We start from the raw sequence: 25,859 nt of genomic DNA, 5'->3' as shown, positions 1-25,859 counted from the left end.
ACATATAGCACAAGAAAGCAAAACATTCAGAAGATTAGATAAATCTGAATTGGGGACCTCCCATCCCTCCATGTAGGAAAATCGGAAGAAGGGAAGCTATAAAGGGATGATTCAACCAAATGGTGGAGGAAGAACTGCAGAACAGGCTGCAAATCACACTGAAAATATAAAAATATTTTTAAAATGTCGTATCAGAGTTTGAATTTGGAATCTTAATTTTAAAGGGTAAATACATTTTTTTTAAAAATAGCAAAAGTCTGTACTTTTGCGATGGAGTGACATTTTCTAAACTTGAGGTCTTCCAGAAATAGTGCAACTGAATTTTAAGAGATGCCCCGTATCGGACGGAAGAAAATTGGTGTAAGAATTGGTGTTTTCTTTTTGACTTAGAATTGGACTTTTGGTTAGGACAGCAAAAAAGTTACCTTTCTGTAACTCTTTTCTGCCACTTAGTGACTATCTGGTCTTTTAAAATTCAGATCTGGTATTGCTAATTTTGAACGGAAGCTATGAAAGGGCCAAAAAACTCAATAAATCAGCAAGCACATGTTGTGATGATTTAAACTCTTTGACTGTGGAAGGAATGCTATAAATGCCATAAAAATGTACATGTAATTCTTGCAACAATCCTGTGAGAGAGAACACTACTGTCTCCATTTTCCAAAGACAGAATTACGTGTTTGACTCCACATTACACTTGCCTTAATGATAACTGCTCCAAACCTCTGCTGGGAAATTGAACACTACTTAACCCATAAGCAGAAATAGCCAGACAGAATAAAAATATTATGTATGGTACAGAAAGAACAGCTAGTTTCCTTCCTTTGTCTCCTGTTTACCTCTTTTATTAAGTGGCTAACTTCTTCTAGCAGTTGCAAGGAGGAGGAAAAGGAGGATGGAAAATTAGCTGCTAAGATAAGGAGTGATAACTAAGGGGGAGATTCAACCAGCAGCACTTCATTCTTTTTTCTTAATATCTCTACATTTTACTGCTTGCTGCTGGAAGAATTTTTGCAGTATGCAGTAGATAGAGCTTTGGAGAGGCATGCAGGGAGGCAGACTCAGGATCATCTACCTACTATCCTCATTCAAAGATCATCAAGCAGTCAGATCTAGAAATCTGGAGTCTTACTAAGGGCTAGTTTATAGAGGCAGAGGTAGGTTTGTCTGAGTGAGAATATAAACAGAGGGCAGAAGAAAGTTGAACATTATCCATAGATAAGAGGTAAGCAGAATAATCTCATATAGGGCTACAAAGCCTGCCTCCCTCCCTCCTTCTCTATTTGTACTTTTGCAACCTACGTTTGATAGTTTAGTCTGGTAGGTAAAATTACAGCATGTCAGCAAGGGCCTCCAAATCCCAAAAAGTGTTCCAATCATGACATCCCCCAATTTGTAATAATTCAGATATACATTTGCAGTTGTATATACTGTATAGGTCATGTCAATATGTAGGTCATAAACTGCAAAAGAACTTGTTTTCCATTTCCATTCTTTTCCCTCAGCTACCACGAGGAGTTGTGATTTAATTGAGTTTTTCATAAAACACAGTCAGCACTGCATACATAAGTTTCTGATCTTGCCAAATGAAAAATCTTTGGGATTTTTCCAGAACGATAAGACCTTTTTAAGGCAGCATGAGTTTTATTGAAGTTCTATATACTCTCTTGGTGAATTGTGTTAATTGTGAAACTCTCTGTTTCCCACCAACCACAACCCCCAACAAGAGGATGTTCTGATCTTACGATTTTGTCCCACATCATGATAGGTGAGGATGGCTGGACGCTTGGGCTTGGGTGTTCCATGGATGGTGATGGTCACAATCCCATAAGGTGTCTCCACTGTGTGTTTCTGTAGAAGAAGAAAGAGACTAAGATGAACAAATGAAAGATTGGAAAGATCCTAGCCCCATGTGAGTAATTGCAATGAGGATAACCCTGAATTCATAGAAAGGGAAATTAAATTGAGAGGGCTGGCGAGACCTTCAGGCAACATCTTCAAGTATTTGGGAAAACTTTGCATGTTCACAAGCACTCACTCTGCAATGTGGAATCTGACAAATTAGGATGCTCCAAATGCTATGTAAATGAAGCTTGTATGCATTTATACACACAAACAAAAAATTGTTCCTATGGAGCCCAGCTTCAACCACAGCTTTTCCATATAAGAAGCCCAAACAACATGCTGGGGAAAAAAGCCCTTTGGAGCCAAAAGACAACAGAGAACTGGCAGAAGTTCAGACATTACTCAGGGTCAAGTCAGTTATGTATGTGAGGCTAGGTAAATATAGTGTCTGCATAAAAAAGAAGCCATTACTGTACACAAATGTAAAAAAAAATCCTGACTTTTGCAGATTAGTTAGCTGATTTTGCAAAATGTATTCTACTTATCCATATAACATCTGCCTCCTTCCAACTGCTCAGTCTAGTTAAATTGCTAGAAAAAATGCAAAACAATTTATCATGGAATACTTCTGTATCTTTAATTAAAGTTTATTTTTTTAAAAAAACAGTATGTTGAAGGGAAGTTCTCATAGCACAGATAAAAGACAGATTATCCCCCTTCTATGAGCTGCGTTTTGTCCTGTTACCTACATGGCAGCTGAAAATCTGCCAGTTTTCACTCTTCAGTATAAACATTAAATTTATAATGTATAAATATAATCTGTAATTGTAAAACCTATCTTGAAAATACTGTGTTCTGAAGGACTTGGTAGGTGTGATTTTCAGAACAAGCCTTGCTTGGCATTTGTCAACCATAATGTTAATGATGTCTATTCTACCACATTTTAGAACAAGTGTTCAATTCATCACAGAGAACACACCATCCCCACCTTGTAGTTTTCATAATGCCCAGAGAAAGACTTGGGTCAATAATGAAAAACAATCAAGTTCTATTTTGTTTTGCTTTAAAAGTTCATTGTTTATTCTCCCAGCCCTTCCTGCTAAGATTTTTTCTGATGGTACACAAGTGAGCTCAATGTGTTCAAAAGCAACCGGAGAAGCAGGGAAGGGCTGTGCCATTTGGCACCCACAGATATTTCTTTCCAGAACCAAAATAACACAAGTCAAGAAAAAGGAGGAAAAGGAGAAATGAGAAAAGCAGCTCAGAAGACAGGTAGCATATTTAGATGTAATAAGTATCTTGAGGAAGAGGGCCACAAAAGAAAAAAAAGGAGTTGGAACTGGTGAATTGAGATGAACCACCTGGGATAAGCTCACCAAATGAAACACAATGTGCACTGTGCATTGTGGCTAACTAGCTTTGCTTTTTTGTCCCTCTTTTTTAGAAGAGTAGGATATTATGTAGTGGTTAAGGTGTTAGATTGACTGAAGAAATATAGATTCAAGCTCTCTGTTGACTCTGCTCAATCCAACCTACTCACAGGAAAGGGATAAATTGGCAGTATGCATGACTTCCCAGAGACAAGCAGAAAATAATGGTTATTATTATAAGGAGAGAATTAATACCTGAGCATAATTCCATCAAGCCAAATGGACCACTATTTATGCATTGTAGGTTGTCAGGCTTGTTGTATCTTAATTATTGCATACATAGGCAATCTATATCCATTATTGGATGAATTTGTGCTGGAGGAGAACAACCACATAGTGGAGTATTTCAAGTATTTCCAAGAGAAGAACTCATAACATTTGTATATTTGGCCCAACCCTGTATACTTGGCCCATTTTCTAATAATTAAGATGTATAAGCAGGTTCTGAAACTTCTGAAATGGTCTACAGTTCCTGCTTGACTTGGTAATAAGCAGAAATTTTAATTAATTTGGCTACACCGAAAACTTTCTGGTATGGCACTTAATGGTGCCCTGCAGCACAGTTTGTCCAACATCAAGAGAAGATCAAAGTGAGGAGTCTGTATACTTATATCTACAACACAACCCACATGGGCACATAACAACATTCATGACTGTAAAATTACAGGCAGAACCCCTCCCCCCTGGAATTTTTAAAAATATGTCAATAGTGTTCCTTTTGATCAGTCAGTTATTCCTTTAGTCTGAACAAGAACGGTCAGAGGTAAAAACTGGAACCCATAATGTACAGCAGTTGCAGTTCTAACATTCTGTCTCTTTTAAAAAGTACAAGAGGCCCCTTCCCACTTAATGGCCTGTCCATTTATGAAAACTTGCATCCCTTCAAGCAGTTTTGTCTTGGTTTCAGCAGTCATTTAGGTGACAGGTGGAAAAACCGCTCCATGTTGACATGAGTATTTACGAAGTTATTTCTCCTGCCTTCCTTTGGATGCTATTATATCAGCTACTGTTAGAGGACTGAAGTGTAATCTAATCTTGGATTGTTTTATAGCCTCTCCTGCAGTCTGCTTTATCAGTTGTAGTTTTTATTACTTTTGTAGCAATTCTAGATGAGTAGCCTCAGAGCTGGTGACAGTTTGGCAGGGCCCTTGGCAGCCCTTCTGCGTGGGTTCATCAGGTCCAAGGAAGCCACTTCCCCACAAATACAAAAGCCAGATAGGAGCAAAATTGGTGAGGCTGGTAAAGGCCCTCTGTCTCCATAGCAAAAGATGGTCTGCCAGCAATTCTAACAGTCTCTCCTTCTTTCTCCTTCCTTTGCTAAAACAAGCATCAGCAGAGGCAAAAGGGTGCAGCCAGTTTTGCTAGCAAGCACTACTGAAGTTGCCCAAATTATTTGATTCCACCCATAGGGATGTTCACAGAGCAAGTCAAAAAATAAAAAAAAGTCAAGACAATAGCCACCATTGTGTGGTTTTGACTTTTTTTTTAACAGCCACCCCTTCCCTCCTCTGAGAATGCCTCTGTCGACCTAAGGTGCAACTGAGTTCCCAAAAGAGTCCTTTTCAATCTTTGAAACATGGTGGGGAATAAAAAGAGTGCCACGGCAGTAACCCTGTTTGGCTTGGCTTGTTCCTGCGCTTTTCTTCAGAATGGAAGGCTGGTCCTAAGTAAATACCCAAAGCCAACACTAAGCTTCATTGCCATTTTGGAGGGAGGCCATAATCGACTACTTGCACAGTATTGTCACTCTTAAACAAAACAGACAGGAGAGAAATTCAAATCTTGTGCTGTATTCTAACCTTTCCCCCCCCTCTCCCCATCCAAATCCTAGTTATGTTCTCTCCAAACTCTTTTCCCTCCCTAATTCTTTCCTCATTTTTTTTCTTCTTTCCCCAACTAGCTGTTAAGATTCTGGAGCTCCCAAATACGCTTAGTTTTCAGTTTAGCTGTTTTGGAGAGTTTGTACACAATGCTTAGATTTGCTTATTATTTGCTTTGTCTCCAGACCTAAAATGAAATCATTATTGCTCTATTTTTTTTGCTAGCTCTCAGCAGCAAAAATTTTATTGTCTGAGGGAATGATAAATAAAACTAAATGTGCAGCTGACTGAACAGGACTGGAACAGCTGGTAAGCTTGGGGGCCAAGTCTCCTGGATTCACCCATGAGGTTCAGGGTATGGAATGTAAGAGGGCCAGGCAGTTCAAAGTAACAAGCAATTTGCTTGGTAAAGCTGGGCCAGACAAGGGTCTAAAGCTCAGTCTTCTAGTTTGCAGCATGGGTTTGACTCACCTCACAGGAGGTCAGATGATATAATAAAACCTTTGCAACAAGAAAGAGAAATCGCTAATTGGTATCCAAAGTAGGCAAAAGGTTTTCTTGTCCTCTTTTTTTTTTTAAAAAAAAATCTCTGTTGTGTCATATAACCCTACTGTAACCCTGTAGGCAAATATTCCTATTTTGTAAACATGGTGGAAGAGAGTCTATGTGATAACTTTAAGTCCAGTCAAGGGGTTCATGACTAAGCAATTATTTCTCTAGGTGCATGACAGGCAGGCATTGCAACAGGTGCATGATGGTGCAACAGAATGGCCAAAGGACCAATTGATAAACAGCTCAGTCTGCTCCTATGCCTTTCAAAGCTGCTTAATATTCAGGGATAAAGGGAACTGATAAGCATAGCCTTGTGCTGGTGTCCATGGTTTAAGCTGCTGCTGCCAACACAAAGGCAAGGGTGTTTGGAACATTTGGCAACCCCCTCCCACAACGATAAAGAAACCTGCTGGGGTTGAAATTCATGGTACTTCTTCTTAAGATCATACCACAAAGCAAGAAAGTTAACTTCCTATTCTCTGGCCAATAAGGTAAATGGCCAGTAAGCGTAGTGGTTGAAATGCTACAATTGGAACAAAGCACAGAGGGTTTTTGACTTACAACCAGTAGTTTAACTATTTGAAAAAAGGGTCTTACAACTGTTCTCATGCTTTAGGCCAGGGGTGTCAAACTGCTGGCCTGCGGGCCGGACGCATCATCCCAAAACCACGCCCACCCCATTGCCGGCAATGGAGAAAAAGCTCCGATATGTTGCGCGATGTCACGTGATGTCGTGAGTTTGACATGTCTGCTTTAGGCTGTCAGAGCATGCTCATAGTCATGTGATCAAAATTTAGGCACATGGCTACCAGATTTACAACAGGTTGCAGTGTCCCAGGATCACGTGAACAACATTTGTGATCTTCCCAGCTGGCTTCCAACAAGCAAAGTCAATGGGGGAGGCCAGATTTACTTAACGATTGTGTGGTTCACTTTATAAATGCGGTGATTTTGCTTAGTCATGGCAAAAAAGTCATAAAATTGGGCATGGCGCACTTACAAACCACCTTGCTTTATCAATGGAAATTTTGGCCCCAAATGTGGTTGTAATTCGAGGACTACCTGTATACTACAATATGGCAACAGCAAATAAGAAGCAGGTTGCTTAAAGCTAGGATTTCTGAGTAGAGTTGTTACTTCAGTTTGGTTTGTCTGGCAAGCTTTTGTATAATGCAAAATGGGTCAATTTGGGGGAAAGGCAAAGCTCCTGGTAGGGCAACCACATTGTTATAGGAGGTCTTTGAATCTCTAGGATGGGAAAGCCTCATTTGAAACCATAGAGAGCTGTTATCAGTCTGTGGATAGCTTAAAAAAGTGTGGTAAGCCATGATTTGCAGAACAAGCCACTAATAGCTAGGTTCACACCTCACACTAAGCCATAAATCATAGCTTATAAACCTCACTATCTGGGTTTACATAACAATCCATGCCAAAACTAATAAACCACATTATGCCAAGTGTGATATTTGAACCAGCCAAGACGGAGAAAACCTGTGTCTAAATAGCATAAAATGATAGGAAATAGGATAAACTAAAAACAGTCTCTGCCATAGCTAACCTCATATTTGCTGCTTATCCATCTACTTTCATACAGCTCACTTATAAAACTGGTGAACTGTTTGAGACCTAGGCCTTTAATTCTGCTTCCAGTTTAGAAGATTAGAATTTCTGATTTATTATTTATATAAAAGCTTTATGTGGCCACCCATTTTAAGCAGCTCTGGGCTCATCTTGGATTGATGGCAACTAATCTGTGAACTCTATATCTCCCAGTCTATGATGCATGATAGCTTGCAATAGATAATTTCCCTACAGTTACCATTTTTGGTCTGGTTAAAAACTAAGCAAACACCAATGCAGACCTCCCAACTATTTTGCCCATCTTTGGAACAGATAATATTGATTTGATGGAGCATAAAGCCATTTTCTTAGCACAAAGACAAAGCTACACAGAAAACCTTGTTGTTGGCTCTTTTGCAAAAGTGTCTTGCCAGACAAAAAGGGACTGTTCTAAAAATGTTCCTGATTTGTAATCTCTGTTCCAGGAATATCTCCTGCTGAACAAAGAAGTCACTGCTTTTGTTGAGTTTACCCAGACGGGTTGCACTTCTCTCTTCCAGTACAAATAAGGAGGAAAAACCCTTTGATTACATCTTCCCCACTTTCTTCCTCCCTGTGGGGAATCAGCCATTACAATTTGATCTAGCTGACAACAATTTTATCTTTCCTTGCAAATACCAGGCTGGGGAAAGGTAGACTTATGCAATTCCTCCTTCAAGAAAGCAGGTGACAGCTGTAATATTGGGTCTACCTGTATCCATTTTCTTGTTCAATTGTGGAAGAAGACCAGAAAGAATGGACACTGATAGATCATTTTGCCTCTTCTGAAGTTAGAAATTCCTACAAGCCAAAGGGAGGAGGGAAGGCATGGGTTCTGCCCTTTTGAGTAAAATGGAAAGGATGGCATGGTAGTATTACCTGGCCACATTCCTGTAGAAGTTTGTCTGTTATCAGTTCAGCATCCTAGAACACACAGAGAAGGAAATGGGGAAGGGGAAGAGACAGACAGGGGGCAAGAAGGTAGCAAGTAAGAGGAAGAAGAATCAGTTATGGGGAAGGGGGGGGGGGGAAGAAGCAGAGCATGCAGCCTTTTTGTCATTGGTTGGCAACCTTAAAAAAAACCCAGCAAGCAGCAAATAGATTCATTAGAAAGCAGTTGCACTGCAGAGCTGCAGCAAATGGATCCAAGAACTTGCATGTTCCAGTTCATGTTTTTAACAACTTGCTCAATGGAAGAGGCCAAATGCTTGCTATTGGCAAAGAGGAAAACCTGCTTGTTTTCATTCTTTGTGAAGCTTGTATGACTGCAGACCAGCTGCACATAAAAATACAATGCATTCTATCTCGAGTAAACTGTTGTCTTTGTAGCACCTTCCCTGGTTTACAGTTTTGGCAAATTCAAAAGCTTGCATAGTTTTTGATGCCCTTCTTGTATGGATTTTGGACTTTATTTTTTCCTCTCTCCTGAACCAACACAGCTGTCTTTGTTTTTTCTGGGCAAGCTGTGGGTCTGCACTAACTGTTCTCCTAGCTCTATGTCCCATGACATATTGGGAACATCTGCTATTATTAATTACAGTGATGCCTTGGCTTCAAGAACCACTGCTGGGAGTGAGTGGTACTAATTCTTATGCAATATTTCTCCTAATGGCTAAATTGCCTTACTTACAATTAGTAGGATGTCTCTGTATATGTGGTGTTTCCCCCAGAAATGGGGCTACTCCTGTACCTTTAGTAGTTGTATAGGTGTCATAGAACTCAAAACTTGAAACTGAACTGGAAATTCAAAGTTAGTAATTACAGAAAGGTTTCCTTTGCAACAGCCTATACAAGCAATTATTAGATGTTCATTACAAAAATATGCGATAATTTTAAGCCTCATTAAATATTATGTATAACATCGGGTGCCCTTGAATTCTATCAAAAGTGAAAAGTTTGTCACACACTGCAAATCATGAATATTATGATATACAACAATAATAATAATTATATATCACAATATTCATGATTTGAAGTGTGTGACAAACTTTTCATTTTTGATAGAATTCAAGGGCACCCGATGTTATACATAAAATATCTAGTGCCCTCACACTGAGAGGCCTAAATAGAATTAATATTTTTTCTTTCTTAAAAATGCCTGTCCCAGGTAGCTATTTTTGGATAATAGCAGAGTTTGTGAAAATTATTCAGCACCTTTGCCATCCAATCACTGGGTTGTTAGGAATGTGGGTTCAGGTACCAGATTTTAATTTCCTGATTTGCTTGCTAGACTATGACATCAGGGATGGAAACTTTAGATAAGTCAACCTTTCTAAAGAGAATAGCGTTCATGGGAAAAGGAGAAAAGATGTAGCAAGGAAGGCCTGCCTAACAACATTCAAATATCAGGCTCAGGTGACTCTCTCCAATCCATCTTTTCTGCCATTAAACAGCCAACATATGCCAAAGCTTATAGGCTGATGATAACTAATTTAGTTAGGCTGGCGGTATTGATTTTATCTGGAATTCTCTGTGTGATTATTGGCTTATTTTTCATGTTACTTGTTCCCAATAAACCTCTTTTCATTTAAAAAGTGATTTTCCCCCTAAAACCTCCTCTCTATATGAGACTGCATGGTCATACCTTGTGTTTCAGAATTGGCACAATGTTTTTTAAAAGTTCTGCAGAGCTGACTTTGGTCAAAGTATCTCCTTTTCTGTTTTGCAGACCCAGATGAATGACTTAGAAGTCCCCAGCTAGACAAATCAGGCACGTCAGGAGGTTCAGCCTGATTGGTGGCAACTAACTGTAATTATATCTTTTAATAGGGAATCTTTAGAAGAGGGGGCCTGCCAAAGAAGTTTAAATTACCACTTCTAGTTTGTGCAACTCCAGAAGATTTCAACAGGCTGATCATGTTTCACTTACTGATTTTCCTCAACAGCATTACAATAATGTACAAAATTTCCACTGTTGAAAATATACAGAGAAAGGCAAGCATGCACTTTTATTTATTTATTATTGTGCTTATGTTATTTCATGCTGAGAGCTCAAAGAATGGTATAGAACACACTGGGTTCTGGATTTTCACTTTCCTCAATGTTTACTAATTTCAGCCAAGTTTTATTGTATGCCTTCAAAATCCTTGTTCATCTTGCAATCAACCACCATATGATAATTTAAGATATAGATATATCTCTATCTAAAATCAATTTAAAGCACCTCCTCTATGTGTAGCATGGATGGAAGCTTATGCCACTATTTAAGGATCAAGTCTATTCAATGTCCTTTACCAATAATTATACTAGCATTTGATAATGGAGAATGAAGGATGCAGGTTTATTCAGATGTAAAAGAAGTTCCTGCATTATTCTCAGTTGAGTTGAAACTAGAAACATTTAGAAAATTTGATATGTCCAAAAGTTGCTGAAATATCCTCTTATGGAACATGCAGGATCTTTTCCTCCTTTCATTGGTTCCCCTCAATAAGAGGTCTAATTCTTTGCCAGCTCCATTGTTGTCTATAGTTATTTGCTGTTCCCCACTGGAAGAATGCAGGGTAATTAGAAGATGTCCATTTTGTCCTTATTATTGTAATTGGCTGAATGATTTAATACCAAAAAAGAAGTTCCAGGGAAAGTTAAAAGTAGGCCTTGAGGAAGCAGGACCCTGGCAGATTGATTACACTTATTCCTGGCAGTGCCCTTAGCAACAGCTTGGAAAACAACCACCACTTTTTTCCATTGGCTTTGTACTAGTATCTTCAATAGTCATGATATGCAGGTCACTGTATATGCATCTAAGGCAGTGTTTCTCAACTTTGGTAACTTGATGTGTGGGCTTCAAAGCCCCCAGCATGCTGGCTGGGGAATTCTGGGAACTGAAGTCCATACATCTTCAAGCTGCCAAAGTTGAGAAACACTGATCTAGGCTGCGGAAGCTTTATCTGCTGAATTTTATATATCCGAATAGCTGTTAAAGGAACATAAATAGGTCAAGCTGATTCTCCTTTCTCCTAATCAGCTAACAACAGTATTTTTCAAGTAGCTTTTAATCTTTTAATGTTGCATGGAAATAATCTAGGAATATTAGTGTATCATGCTTGACAGGATTCCAGTGATTGTATAAAACCTATACTGTTAGCTTCACGTTGTGGAAAAATTGTCTCTCTCCCGATGCATACTAAACCATATTGCCTTTTTTTACCAACAGGCCTTCTTAGCAGGGACTATAGGTTGTTGAAGTACAGCAACTACAAGAAGATCTCAGGTTCTCTTGTCTCAGCTAAGAATTATATTTAGATATACACTTAATTATAATTTATTACCTACTGCTGTTTTGGAATTAGATACGGGTTTGATCATTCTCCAATAAGAGCATAACAGCTGTTATATCTTCACCTCTAAGACTTGCAAAGTAAGGATGACCAGCAAGTTGTTCTCCAAATATTGCCAAATAGCCACAGACAGCATGACCAGTGATAAGGAATGGTGAGAACTGCAAGCCAATAATATTAAAGAAAAGCACGCACTGTTTACCTTTCTTTTAAAGAGACAGGCATTTGACAATGCATGGATCTGGCCTTAGAAAGTTTGCAACTTGACAGAGGAGGAGTTTTTAGCTAGTAGTAAAGGAAGGGCGGCATACACAGAAACATCAATTTCTGGCATCTCTATTTTAAAAGGCTGCAGCTCTAAGTGATGGGCAAAAACCTGGAAAACTGAAAACCTGGAAAACTACTGCCAGACTGATCAACCTATAAGGTAGGTTTTGAACAAGGCAGTTATGAATGCAGTTGCTGGGAAAAAGACGGGAAAAAAGTAGGACCGGTAAGGAAGGAAAGAAGCAGGACTGGACACAATTTGGAAATATGCTGATGAGAAGAGGAAAAAAGCAACAGCAGAAGGATGGGGAGAGACGGTTCTGCCCCCCTCCCCACACACACACTTTGTACTGACCTTGCCCGGATCAGGTGCTCCTGGGGCTCGCAGTAGTGGCTTTTCTTCAGTAATCTGCACTTCCTGGAGTTCTGTCATGGCACCTGGAACAAAAGACAAAGACATCAGGGGATACATATGTCAATTGGGAAAATGTATTTACTACATTGATTGGGTGATGTCATTTTCATTCTTCCTCACTTGATAATGACACCATCAGTTGATGACTGCACAGCTGGAACTAACCTAAACAGATAAGATGTGGATATCCAAATACAACACTTTCCAATGTGGCCACATCTCTCATTCAGCTGCAAACTAGCAAGTGAATTATAAGTCAGTCAGGTGTATCCAGAGTGGAAGAATACTAGTAGCTCTGCACTGGTGATGTTACTTAGCTAGGTAATGAAATATCCTCAGGAAGAAAAAAAATCACCAAGAAACTAAATCACCAAGAACTCAACATGCATATAAGAACCACCAATTGCTTTGAACTTAAGCTAACAAAGATGTGGACGCTGCCATCCATCAAACGTATTCTACTATGAATAATACTTAGCTGTTTCTAGACCTCTTCTAGACCGCGGTACATCTATGAACATGTTATAAACCAGGGGTCCTGAACCCTTGGTCTGTGAACCAACACCGGTCCGCGCAAAGTGAAGTCCCATCCGTGGGATGCAAGCAGCACACGAAACCGTGCCCCCTCCGATCTGTGAAAAACGTCTCTTCACAGAACTGGTCCCTGGTGCCCAAAAGGTTGGGGGCCACTGTTATAAAGTGTTATAAAACCAGCACTCATATTATTAAATCTTTGCTGTAAATGTGAGACATTGGACACACAAAAGATGCCAAGTAATTGTGAAAACTGCCAAGTTTTTCATCTCATTTTTAAAGCTTCATCTTTCTGGCTCTTTCCTGCACACCTTTATACACTTTTAAAATCAGCCTTCCCAGCCTCCTGCCTTCCAGTTAGGTTGGGAGTACAACCAGTGCTTTTTTTTGTAAAAGAAAAAAGTGCCGGAACTCACACGTCATACAACCTGCCTTGCCTAACCTACAAAGTTCCATCCAAAAAAGGTGCCGGAACTCCATTCTGAGTGTTCTATGAGAAAAAAAGCCCTGAGTACAACTCCCCAAATTCCAAGCCATAGCAGCTCTTAGGAATTCTGGAACTGTGGTCTGACAATATCTGAAAAGTGTCAGATTGAGAAAAAGCTGTTTATGGCTGCTCTCCAAAACAAATTTGAATTAACATATAACATACATTCTCAGTCTATCACCTCAAAAATAGATTTTTTTAAACAGCCTTTTTAATAGACCAAATGTTGCAAACACACTGATATGCTTGTTGTTTTGTGATCTTGTGATATGTGTGAGATACCTTGCCTTGATTTGAACAGAGTTTTAATTATCGAGTTGAGATGGTTTTCTGTTTCCAATTTCAGTGCAGAAAACCACCTTGCTTTCTGCAGATAGTGGAACTGAAGCTGGGAGAGGGTAACGCAAGAGAGCAAACTTGATCATCTAGACCCCACTCATTATGTAATCATGCATGATTTCATATAAACAGCCACACCTTGGCAAGTGGCCAGCAACAGCCAAATGAGACAGGAATATAAGCCAGCTGGGTAACTTTGGGCCAGTCACTCTCTTTTGGCTAAACTCACCTCACAGGGTTGTTGTTGAGGAGGAGAGAGTATTGTGCACGTTTGCTGCCTTGAGTTATTTATATAAAAAAATCTTTGAAAATAAAAGTCTTTTAAAAAGGTACTTTACCAGTGAGCTACAGTCCTTGGTAGTCACTGTGTTTCAAAGATTGCCATGACATGTTTTAGGACTCTTCCAATATTCCAGGAGGGACGCGGTGGCTCAGTGGGTTAGGACGCTGAGCTTGTCGATCAGAAGGTCGGCAGTTTGGCGGGTCGAATCCCGAGTGCTGTGTAACAGAGTGAGCACCTGTTACTCGTCCCAGCTTCTGCCAACCTAGCAGTTCGAAAGCATGTAAAAATGCAAGTAGAAAAATAGGGACCACTATGGTGGGAAGGTAACAGCGTTCCATGCATCTTTGGCCTCTAGTCATGCTGGCCACATGACCATGGAGATGTCCTCAGACAAACGCTGGCTCTTCAGCTTTGAAACGGAGATGAGCACCGGCCCCTAGAGTCAGAAACGACTAACACACATGTGCGGGGGAACCTTTACCTTAATATTCCAGGTTTCAAGATGCAATGCTCTGATAATGCACCTTTAGGAATGTTCCAAAATTAGCTCCCAACTGTTCTCAGTAGCTTTGAACAAAAATGTCCAATGCAATCCACAGAATGTTCAGTGCATCTAGTCTGAGGCCATGGAATGCCATGGTCCACTCTGCAAGAGGGACAGCACCAGCAATGTAGATCCCTGCTAGGATGGCAGCAGATAATCAAGAATTGTAACAGTTGCTTCATGAGTAATACACATAGTCCTCAACTTATGATTAGTCGCTTACTGACTGTTCAAAGTTATGATGGACCTCCCCGGGAGTACTTATGACTTGGTTCTGAAGTTCTGATGGCCAGCCTACCATGATCACGTGAAAGCACCTTCCGGCGCGAATTAAAAACTTACCTGTTCCAGCAGTCCGGCCTGGCCTGATAGCTCTAATTGGGGTCCCAGTTTGTATTTTACTATTGTTTTTTCACTATTGTTCATTCTGTATGCCTACCTTATTCTGTACACCGCCCCGAGTCCCTCGGGAGAAGGGCGGTTTATAAAAACAAACAAATAAATAAATAAATAAATAAACTGGCTCACATATACAGCCCTTTGTAGCATCCCATGATTACATGACTGATTTCACCAAAAAATGGCATTTACTTCCATTTTTCTTTTTGGCAAAATCAGCTCTTAGCGAACTATTTGTTTGCTTAATGAGCACTGAAAAAAAATGGTCATAAAATTGAGTTAGTCATGTGGATGACCCAATTTATGACTGTTATGGCTTACAACCAAGCTGGGCAGGATCCATTATGGGCATACGTCGAGGACCAGCTGTATAGTAATGACAAAAGAATTCCAAGAGAGGCCTCAATGCTCTTTTTTTCCTTTTAAATAAATATTCTGCAGCATATTCGAAACACCACTGGAATTAGCCATTTAGCAATGCATGAAACCTATTATTTTGTTATACAGCCCATTTTAATATGCTCCTAGTAGCCATCTGGAGCAGCAAAAAAGTTCAGATCCATAAAGCTGCAAAGTTGTGTTCAAACTTCTTCAAAACTCTCCCCTAGGGCTCAGGATTCCCTATTTGCCCCTTCTCTTCCATCATTCTTCCAGAAGATACATTCAGTTCCTAAATGTTTGCATTTCTAGAAGAAAAGTTCTCCCCATGCAGGTTGCATATAAACAAATATATTATAGTGATAAAGGGCACTTCAGATCCATTTCATTATGAAATAAAAGCGATTCAGATTGAAATGTAAACATAAACAGGTTTATTTGATATACGACACCCTGTCCATTTTCTGAGTGGCAACCTTGTCTAACTTGTTGCCTTCTAAATGCATGGTTTTTTTTAACACAGATAATTCTTCAGCCAACTTACTGGCTGGGATTGTGGGAGCACATCCTAATAGCAACTCAACAGAAAATGCTTTTCTGCATAAATTAATTTTTACTTGACTAATAACTATTAGTAAAAACACCCAACTTCTGAGATTATGTATTATAGTAATACAATTTTGTCACCTACATTTTGTTTCCTGCTAGAATGTTTTATTGGGTTACAACATTAACCAGTGCAACTAATATAATTGCTAGGTGTAGAAGTTGGCAGTTTGGAGCCCTCCAGATGTTTGGGATCATGATTCCCACAATCATCCTATGGTCTATGCTGCCACCCTCTAATAAGAATTGAAGTTCAAAACTTGTGAAAGTACCAGGTTGTCTCTCCCTGCAATATGGAAATCGCTCTCTGACCTTATCCAAGGACACCATGATTGTTTCCTATTTTATGCAACTAATTACTATGTGCTAAAACAATATGTATGAAGAAATGTTATGATTTAAATCTTGAGTTCAATATTGGGGGTCCATGGCCATAGTTGATGGCCACAAAAGGTATCTAAAGGGGGTCCATGGTGAAGAAAAGGTCAAGAACCATTAGTCTAAAGGAGTGTTTCTCAACCTCAGCAGCTTTAAGACGTGTGGACTTCAACTCCCATACTGGCTGGGGAATTCTGGGAGTTGAAGTCTACACATCTTTAAGTTGATGAGGTTGAGAAACACTAGTCTAAATTTTAAATGTGAAGGCCTTCTCAGGAGCAGGGTGGGGGTGGGGGTGGAGTCCATTTTGGACTTTTATTATCATGTGTGTGCAATCTAGCTTTCAACAAAGAGACACAGGTGAAGTTGTATGGCATCTGGGGTACAATCATACATTTTGGAATGTGCTCCCAAATGTTTATTTTATGTGCTGCCAATTTGGACAGATCTAGGATAAGTTAAGTGTGTGGAATCAGGGGGCACATATTTACATATTACATAACACTGTATAGCCATTTTAAACTCCTTCCTCTATACTCCCAGGAAGAGAGAATAAGACTATTGATTTGAGTAGTCTTAGTTTACATATTATGGTAAGCCATGATTCAATTAGTCATAGTTTACATATAAACATTACACAAAACATTAAACTAAAACCAATCAATAGCTTGCTCTGATTGACCTACTCCCTGATTGTTAGTAGCAACAGCAATAGCACTTAGACTTATATACTGCTTCATAGTGCTGTACAGCCCTCTCTAAGCAGTTTACAATCTGGGTCCTTATTTTACCAACCCTGGAAGGATGGAAGGCTGAGTCAACTTTGAGCTGTTCAAAATTGAACTCCTGGAGTGAGCAGTGAGTTAGCCTGCAGTACTGCATTCTATCCACTGCGTCACCAAGGCTCTTTTGTGCTAGCAAAAGCTAAGCAAATAATGGCTTAGTTAGTACATTGTGCTAAGCCATTATTTGCTTAACCGTGGCTTATATTATGACAATTAGGTGCTTTCTTCATAGGTTTGGTGATCAATAAACCATAATGGCTGGTGTTCAGTCAATATACCAAGCTAAAACCAAGCAAAGCTCTTGCATGATGAGGAACCTAGCCTGTGTACTTTGTGTTATAGCCATCTGGGCCTATTCAGAAAACATTTCAAAATGGGAAGTTTAAATTAAATCAGTTTTTATTTTGGAATATTTAATTCACCTTGGTTAAAACTATCCATCTTGTTCACTTGGCACTTTGGGCAAATTACCTTTTACTTCAGAGTTGATTCGTACATGCTCATATATCACTAATGCAACATAATGAGCAGAGCATTTTCACTACCATAATGATTCCTAACCTATAATCTTAGAATGACTGATGATCTGTCGGGGTACTGCAGTAATCTTTGGTATGGACATTAAAGTAATGTAAAATATTACTGTATTATATTGCATTAGGATACATGTGTCCAAAATACCATCAATTTCAACAAATTTTAGTTTTCTTAACATTTTGCAAGATGTAGATAAATCTCTTTAAGATTTAGAAAACTTGTAAGTATTTTGTGTGTAGTACGTGTGTGCCTGCAAGTCACTGTTGACTCCTGGCAACTACCTGGACAAGTCTTAGCAAGATTTCAGAAGTGGTTTACCATTGTCTGTTTTCTAGGACTGAGAGTGAGTGACTGGCTCAATGTCACACAGTTGGTAACATGCCTAAAGCAGGATTAGAACTGGTCTCCCAGTTTCTAGACTGCCTTGATCACTAAATCTTTGGTCATTTAATTGGTTTAAAAAATAATTGTTGAGGTTCAAAGCCTTATTCAAAATAATTTCTCTGTGTGCAAATCCTTAATATACAGAAGTGTATCCCAACTATGTATTTATACGTAGTGGGATAGCCCCTTACTTAAGGATACACCTAAATACAATGCAGAGGGTCCATCTGAATGTGGGAACTGTTTTCATCCATCACATCTTGATATCTGCACATCATCAGTTGATGCTGAACTCCACTGTGGAACAGTCATTACCTATCTAGTTTACAGCCTTCTTATGAACACTGTTTTTTTTTATAAAAAAATAGGAACTTGCACAAGACCAGAACACAAAGTTATTAGCTGTACTATGCTAGAGATATGTCCACATATGTTCTGCCAACCCAGACATATATCCTGATGAGTCTTCTCAGTTTTTTTAAAAAATGGAACTGGCATTTCTCTTGCCTCAAGGGAAACCTGGGACTGTACATTCACAAATACATGTGCTTCTAAGTATGATAGCACACTGAATTATAGCTACAAAGATGTGAATCCCAGAAAGGTCTCTTTTATGGACCTGCCCATTCCTATACAAAGAGAAATGAGAGACGTGTAGCACTGTTTGTTCCCAAATGGATCACTGTCTCCCCTCATCTCTACTTCCCAGTCCCTAATACATAATTCAGAGAATGCTTACATGCCCTATCATGCTACAAAAGATTTTGCATTGGCATTCTTCTTGCAATGCAAAAAAAAGGGGGGGAGCGAAGGGAGGCAAATGAATGACTAAGCATTCCCCCCTTCACTCTTAGCAACTAGGCTATTTTCCTCTGCCTGGCTGCAAGCCCACCCTCTCTTCCATCTCTTAAGAGTTGCTCCATCGTTGGCTCTTGGGTAGGCTCTGCAGGGCCCTGTACGTACAGGCAACCTTCCATTCTTTCTTCTCCTGTCTCTCTATCTCTCCTCCTCCCTCAGGTACTATGTCTGCTTCCCACTCTGGGCTCCATCCAAGGATCTCCCTCCTGGGCCATAAATAGCTCTTACGATCACCATGACTGGGCACCCATCCAGTTCCCCAGGAGCTCCTTGCCACCGAGGGGCCCTTAATGGGGCCTGTAAAGAGCTTCAAGCATCCAGAAAGTCATGACTCCCGTCTCCATGGCTGGGTGTCTCCACTTAATAGACACCCCCAGCTCTATACAAAGAAGACTAGACTCATGCCAGGCATCAGGATCCCATGATTCCTCGTTAAGAAGGCAGAAAAGAAAGTATGGACTAGGGGAGTGGGAGATCCATGCTTCCAAATGGAAAAGTACCCCCGTTTCTAGCTATCCTGACCTTAAGGATTCTTGGCTTCTTTGTCTCATTCTTTCCCAATATGCTTTCCAAAATTGCTGCCTTTTTTTTTCTTCTTCTCATCTGGTTTGGCAGGACTTCATTTTTTTTTGGCCACCAATTCAACTTAGAGGCCAAAGACCAACAGGTGTAGTTTGTGAAGCTTAGAACTGCTGTGCTAGACATACCCGTCTGTTGAACAGTTAAAATCAAAAGAAGCCCTGCTAGGAATAAGGTTTCCATATGTCTGAGCAGCACCTTCAATGTTGCACAAAATGCAAGATGTGGATTAAGTACTGTTTACATGGTGAGCAATGCATACTGTATTTATTTCCTCCAAATCATAGACAGATACACGTAGAGAAGCTGATTACATTTGATCCTGGGCTGAATAGTTCATCTGCTATGGGTGAGCAATAATTGAAGCCTTCCTAATACTGCTTTCCAAGTCCCAATGCAGCCTACAGTGAGGGATACTGGGAACTGTAGTTCAGCATTGGGATCTTCAAAACTTCCTTTTCCTACCTAAAGGACCTCCTACCTCATAGCCCGCATTACCGATATATCTACAAAGGTATTAATTCTTATTAACATCCACTTAGGGCAGACATGTCAAACACAAGGCCCGGGGGCCAGATCTGGCCCGCGAAGAGGTTTCATGCGGCCCACGAAACCATCCTGGAAACAGTGAGGGAACGGCCCCCACTGCCTTGGCCCTGGCCCTGAGACCCTCCTCCTGCCAGAGACCCTCAGATCTGTCCCACTCCTGCCCAGGCCCCCATAGGCACCCTTGATGTGAACGATGTAGAGCTGGCCACGCCCAACCAGTAGGCCATACGCACTTTAGCCATGCCCACCCAGTAGGCCACGCCCACCCAGGCCACACCCACCCAGCCCCCTGAGGGCAACCGCAATGCTGATGCGGCCCTCAATGAAATTGAGTTTGACACCCCTGACTTAGGGATTAAGAATTTCAAATGTACTGTATGATTCACCCAAGCTGTAGCAAGCTACATATGCTTACTGACTGCTCCCAATTTTCTTGGTACCGAATCTAGTGATTCCTGACCTTAACAAAATATGCTCCAATTTAAAAGCAAAATAGAAACAACTGAAACTATGTTGCAAGTGGGGCACATGGAAGCACATGTGGATAGACTAAATCAGTTGCTACTACAACTATTCATCTTGGCTTATTCCCACAACCTTTTTCTTTGGCCAATAAGGTATTGACTCCTTATCAGACACGTCAAACTCGCGACGTCACATGACGTCGCGCAACGTATCAGAGCTTTTTTGCCATTGCCGGCAATGGGGTGGGCGTGGCTTGCCGATGACGCATCCGGCCCGCAGGCCGGCAGTCTGACACCCCTGCAACATATCTGCAGGGGACTGAAGGTCAGATTACAGCCTTCTGAAACATGGCTAGAGGCAAACTCACCCTTGTATGAGAAGCATTCCCTTTATTTTCAGCACAAGACCAGGAACTACTTGTGGGCCAACAGGGCAACCAGTGCCAGAAAGTTTCCAGGTGCCTACAGGTTCCAACACAAGGAGTGGCTCCCTGCCAAGCCCCCTTGGCACCACCATGTGAAGCCTCTGGCTGCAAAACCAGGCAGCAGAACACACTCCTGTCTGGCTCCAGGGAATAGGAACATTCTCTCTCCACCATGCCTTGCTCTGGACTAGGAATAAAAATCCTTGGACTTCATTCATAGATTTCCCTCCCCCCACCCCCCCACCCCCGCATATGTAGCCTCAGTAGCGCCCAGTGCCTTCGCAAGCTTCCTTTCTGTAACCCCTGCAAGTAGAAGGAACCCAGTTTCACTTCCTATTATTCTCCTGACAACCAACCAGTTCCTACTTCATGCTCTTTTATTGCCTCTCTCAGGAAATGCAGGAACCGCCCCCCCCAATTCACCTGCTTTAACTCAACCCATCTCTCAGAAACCTAGCACTAAGCTAAGTTTGTAGTTTTTTTAATGCACTGGAGGTCCATGAATTCTATTAACCACCACTCCATTTACGGGGCTGATCCTGCCCCCAACCCTACCACTCTAAAGCCAATTCCTTTGGAAAAACCACCTGCCATCCCTCCCACACATCTGGATTCCTGAACCTGTAAAACTCTTGGCTTCAGCGCAGGCTTCTTTCTAGCCATTAGCGCTTAGAGCCCTGACAGCCTGGGTCCAGCATCCAGCAGCATTTAGTTTGCACACTCACCTGCATTTAACCCTCCTTCCCCAGAGACCCAGACAAGCCAGTTTACACATTTCCCCCCTCCCCTTTACTGCAATCCGGTTAATCCTCCCATCTTTTTCCCCCCCTCTCTCCCAGGAGGTAAGGATCTCGGGCCCTCCCCTCTCCCCCCTGACACCCTCCCTCCCAGCACCCTCAAAGAGAAAAGATTCTCCTCGGCCCAAACCAGCGTAATTTGGCCCTTCAAGGTCTGGGGGGGGTGTTTGGGGGTGTGTGCGGCGGAAAAGGCTACCTCCCATCCGGAGTGGGGTTTTTTTTCTTTCTTTCTCTCCGCCGGCCCCCCCCCCCCATTTGACATTTGAGTTTGCCGATTAGCTCAATTGCCCAGCGAATTCATGAACCCAGGCAGGGTATTAATCCGAAGCAGCGCCGGCTCGGGTGAGAAAGAGGAAGCCGCCGCCCCCCGCCCCCATCACGACTTAGAGCGACCAAGGGGGGAAATGCTAGCATGGGATTAAAATAAAATAAAATAAATTAATTAATAAGACAGGCATCGAGACCGCCACCTACAGCGCAAGGCTGTTTGGACTTGGGGAGGGGCGGTGGAGGACTTTTGTTTGTTTGTTTGTTTGCCTGCAGCCTGCTTTGGGAACGAAAGCTACCCAATTTGGGATGGGGGTGGGCAGGGGTTGGAGCCGAAAGGTGGGGAGGTGGTTCTGTAATATCTAGAGAGCACGCTCGTCTCTTAAGGCTTAACACACACCTTGCAACAGATTTCCCTTGCCTGGTTTTTTTTCCCCTGGGTGCTCGATCTGGGGAGAAGCAGGCATACGAGGAAAAGGGGGGGGGGGAGAGAAAGAAAAATAACAATCACATTTTTCAGTTTAGCAGCCCCTCCCCCCCACATTGTCTACCCCTCCCCTTGTTTCGGGATACCCTCTGTCCGTGCGTCGCTTCGTCTGCCTTGTCTGCAGCGGCTTCCCTGCCTGCGCTCCGCCACTCGGTCTCTCCTTCCACCTTCACTTGCCTTTGACTCTGACTGCAAACACCACCTCCCCCCACCCCAGGGAGACCCCTCCCCCAGGATCCTCTCCCCTCCCCCTTCCAGCTCCACCTCTGCCAATCCGAGCTGCCAACAAGGAAAGGGAAAGGGGCGTGAGGGGAGGAGATCGGGGAAGGAGAAGGAAAGGGGGGGGGTTAGAAACGGGCAACCATCTTTCTCCAGATCCTGGTAACAACGGGGAGCACCACAAAGGCGACCTCCCATCTCCCCCCCCATCCCGATTTTAGCCTCCATTTAGCCTTTCCCTTCCCCCCCCCCAAGCTAAATTCGGATTGGCTCCATTGCGGGCTGCTAATATATTTTTTTTAAGGATGTGTCTTTATTTTTGTAGCTGCGAAGGCGAAATGTGGCCAAGGGTGGCAAGTCGTGGTGAACCTGCGCCGCCTGGAGGTCGAAGGTCCCTCCCCATTTGGGTGGGAGGGAGAAGCGAGCAACATCAATCCGGAGTAATAAGAACAACAGCACGTACACACGCACAGCTGTTTCTGCTTGCTTTTAGCATATTTTCCCTGACGTACAAGGGGCTTCTCTCCCCCCTCCACCCTCTACCGTATCCTTCAGTCCAGCCACAAAAGCGCCTCGCTTGGTGCGGTAGGAAAGGCGGAGTCCTGTCAAGCGGCGTGAGCCTTGCGCACAAATTAGCGATTAGGAAGCAAAGCAATGTTTTTCCTCTCCCCCCCTTTTTTAATAGGAAGCCCTGGATTACATTTTCCACTCTGCAGCCTGTCATCAGTTCATTTCTGTTGACTGAGTGGGGGGAAACCGAAGGCAGTTTTTCCTGTAATTTCTCATAAATCTCTCTCCTTTTGTCACCGGCCATAATGGCAAATTTCAGATATGGTTTGCCATTTGCTGCTTCCTAGGACTGAGAGTTAAGGGACGTGGTGGCTCAGTGGGTTAGGACGCTGAGCTTGTCGATCAGAAGGTCGGCAGTTTGGCGGGTCGAATCCTGAGTGCCGCGTAGCAGAGCGCCTGTTACTCGTCCCAGCTTCTGCCAACCTAGCAGTTCGAAAGCACGTAAAAATGCAAGTAGAAAAATAGGGACCACTACGGTGGGAAGGTAACAGCGTTCCGTGCGCCTTTGGCGTCTAGTCATGCCGGCCACATGACCACGGAGACGTCCTCGGACAAACGCTGGCTCTTCAGCTTTTGAAACGGAGATAAGCACCAGCCCCTAGAGTCGGAAACGACTAGCACGCATGTGCGGGGGAACCTTTACCTTTACCTAGGACTGAGAGAGAGTGGCTGACTCAAGACGCCCATTTGGCTTTATACTGAAACTAGAACTCAGGTCTTCAGTTTATCCCCACTGTTCCATTAAAATTAAATTAAGCACCAGGATCCCGTCACTGATTTTAATGTATTGAGCAATTCTTTATAAAGAGCTTTAAGTAGAGGTGATCCTCAATGTACGATCACAATTAAGCCCAAAATTTCTATTGCTAAGTGAGATATTTGTTAAGTGAGTTTTGCCCCATTTTACAATCTTTCTTGCCACAGTTGTTAAATGAATTGCAGTTAAATTAGCCAACAGGGTTGTTCAGTGAATCTGACTTTCCAATTGCCTTTTCTTGTCAAAAGGCTGCCAAAAGAAATCACATGAACCCAGGACACTTCAACTGTCATAAATATGAGTCATTGGCCGAATTTTGATCACGTGACCATGGGGATGCTGCAATGGTCCCGAGTGTGAAAAAACGGTCTTAAGTCACTTTTTTTGTGGTCATTAAATGAGCTATTGTAAGTTGGGGACTACCTGTGTAGCTCTGTTTTTTTTCCAACCTGTTCTTTAATCCAACTTGTCAGGTAGATCTTTATTATTCCTGTTTGTTTGGATGTGAGATCTAATTTAATCTGTATTACTGGTCCCAAATTAGTTTCCTAAGAAAGGAAGGTGCCATTTGCAGCTGTCAGATCCAGACAGGAACAATTGCCTGTGGTTGTTTCCAACTCTTTATCTTTTCTTCTGGTTCAAGGAAGAGTGAATATCAGCATTTTTCAATCTTAGTCTGTTTGTTTTTCGAAGTACGGTGAGCACCAGTTTTGATGAACTCTACATTTATATTACTGAGACAGTTGATCACTAGAACGGATGTTCTGAATACCATATGTAATTGGATGGACTGATTTTGTGTGCTTGTATGTGTGTGCCTGTGAAAAAGTTTTGACTCTGGACGATTGCCTGGATGAATTCCTGCAGTGTTCTTAGCAAGATTTTCCTTAGGGCTTTGCCATTACCTGCTTCCTACTGCTGAGAGGAAGTGAGTGGCCAAAGTCACCTGGCTGATCTTGTCCCTAAGGAGTGACTAGAACCAGGTCTTCTGATTAGCAGCCGGATGCCTTAAAATACTGCACCAAACTGACCCCATTTTTTTAAAAAACAGCGCTGATGATGTTACCTACCGGTAGTTAGGGTAGTGAAACGTCTGCAAGAAGACAAGCAAGCTCAGAGAGCACCAGTGACCCCTCAATATTAAATCTATCGGACTGTTCAGCTCTATAACAATTTTAGGCACATTATTTTACATTTTCCTCAAACAAGCCTTAAAACTGAGCCAATTTGACATAGACTCTAAACTAGAAAACGGCAGAGAAGTTCATATCATTACTTACATCTGTACTGTACAAGCCATTGTACATACAAAAGAAACAAGGCCAGCCACTATTAAAGGTAATCCTTGACTTAGAACCACAATTGGAACCAGAATTTCCACTGCTAACTTTGTGTGTGTGTTAAGTGAGTCACACTTGATGTTACAACCTTTTTTCTTATGGTTGTTAAGCGGATCACTGCAGTTGTTGAGTGAAACATGCAGTTGTTAAGTGAATCCCGCTACCCCTATTAACTGCTTGTTGGAGCCCAGCTGGGAAAATTGCAAATGGCAATCACATGTCCTTGGGAATTCGCAACTGTTGTAAATACACACTGGCTGCCAAGCACCTGAATTTAACCCTATGACAGTGAACATGCAGTGACGCTTCTGAGTGCGAGGGCCAGTGGCAAGTCACTTTTTTTCCCCAGTGCCATTGTAACTTTGAACAGTTGGTAAACAAATGGTTGTAAGGCAAAAACTATCTGTACTGAATATGTAGCTTTATTAGGGTGTTGTCAGTATAAAATCACCTTTACCAATATGAGCTTCCTGGAGAAAAAAAAACCCAAAGAAAGATCAGCTTTTTATTTCTTCTTCCAAAATAAAAAGGAAAAACAACAACACTTTTTGACTGGGAGTAAGTAGGAATTATTCTAGCCATATAGCTCCCTAAGATTTCCCCCATATACCTAAAGGCTTGTATTGGCCAGTAGCTAGAAAGATTCTGGGGAACATTTTAATTCCAAATGAAACAATAAAAACATAAA

At 41.7% G+C, this 25,859-nt stretch overlaps 1 protein-coding gene across 3 annotated transcripts in view; it reads right to left on the bottom strand.

Moving 5' to 3' along the window:
* The window catches only part of LOC308677205 (protein NDRG2-like), a 48,698-nt gene extending 26,210 nt beyond the window's left edge, over nucleotides 1-22,488 (bottom strand). For 2 of the 3 annotated variants that reach the window (XM_081343416.1, XM_081343414.1), the window contains exons 1-4: nucleotides 22,372-22,487; nucleotides 12,146-12,228; nucleotides 8,126-8,170; nucleotides 1,746-1,851 (exon numbers count right to left, since the gene is read on the bottom strand). In XM_081343416.1, coding sequence (XP_081199542.1) covers nucleotides 1,746-1,851; nucleotides 8,126-8,170; nucleotides 12,146-12,223 — 229 coding nt within the window. In that variant the 5' untranslated portion in view covers nucleotides 12,224-12,228; nucleotides 22,372-22,487. Of the gene's footprint in view, nucleotides 1-1,745; nucleotides 1,852-8,125; nucleotides 8,171-12,145; nucleotides 12,229-22,371 lie in introns of all 3 variants that reach the window. The other variant, XM_081343415.1, reaches the window with a different exon arrangement.
* Between the last annotated feature and the right edge of the window lie 3,371 nt (nucleotides 22,489-25,859).

The sequence above is a fragment of the Vipera berus genome (assembly GCF_964194415.1).
Source record: "Vipera berus genome assembly, chromosome: Z".
Lineage (NCBI taxonomy): Eukaryota > Metazoa > Chordata > Lepidosauria > Squamata > Viperidae > Vipera > Vipera berus.
Note: the sequence above shows the minus strand (reverse complement) of the source record. Positions and strands in the feature narration are given on the sequence as shown.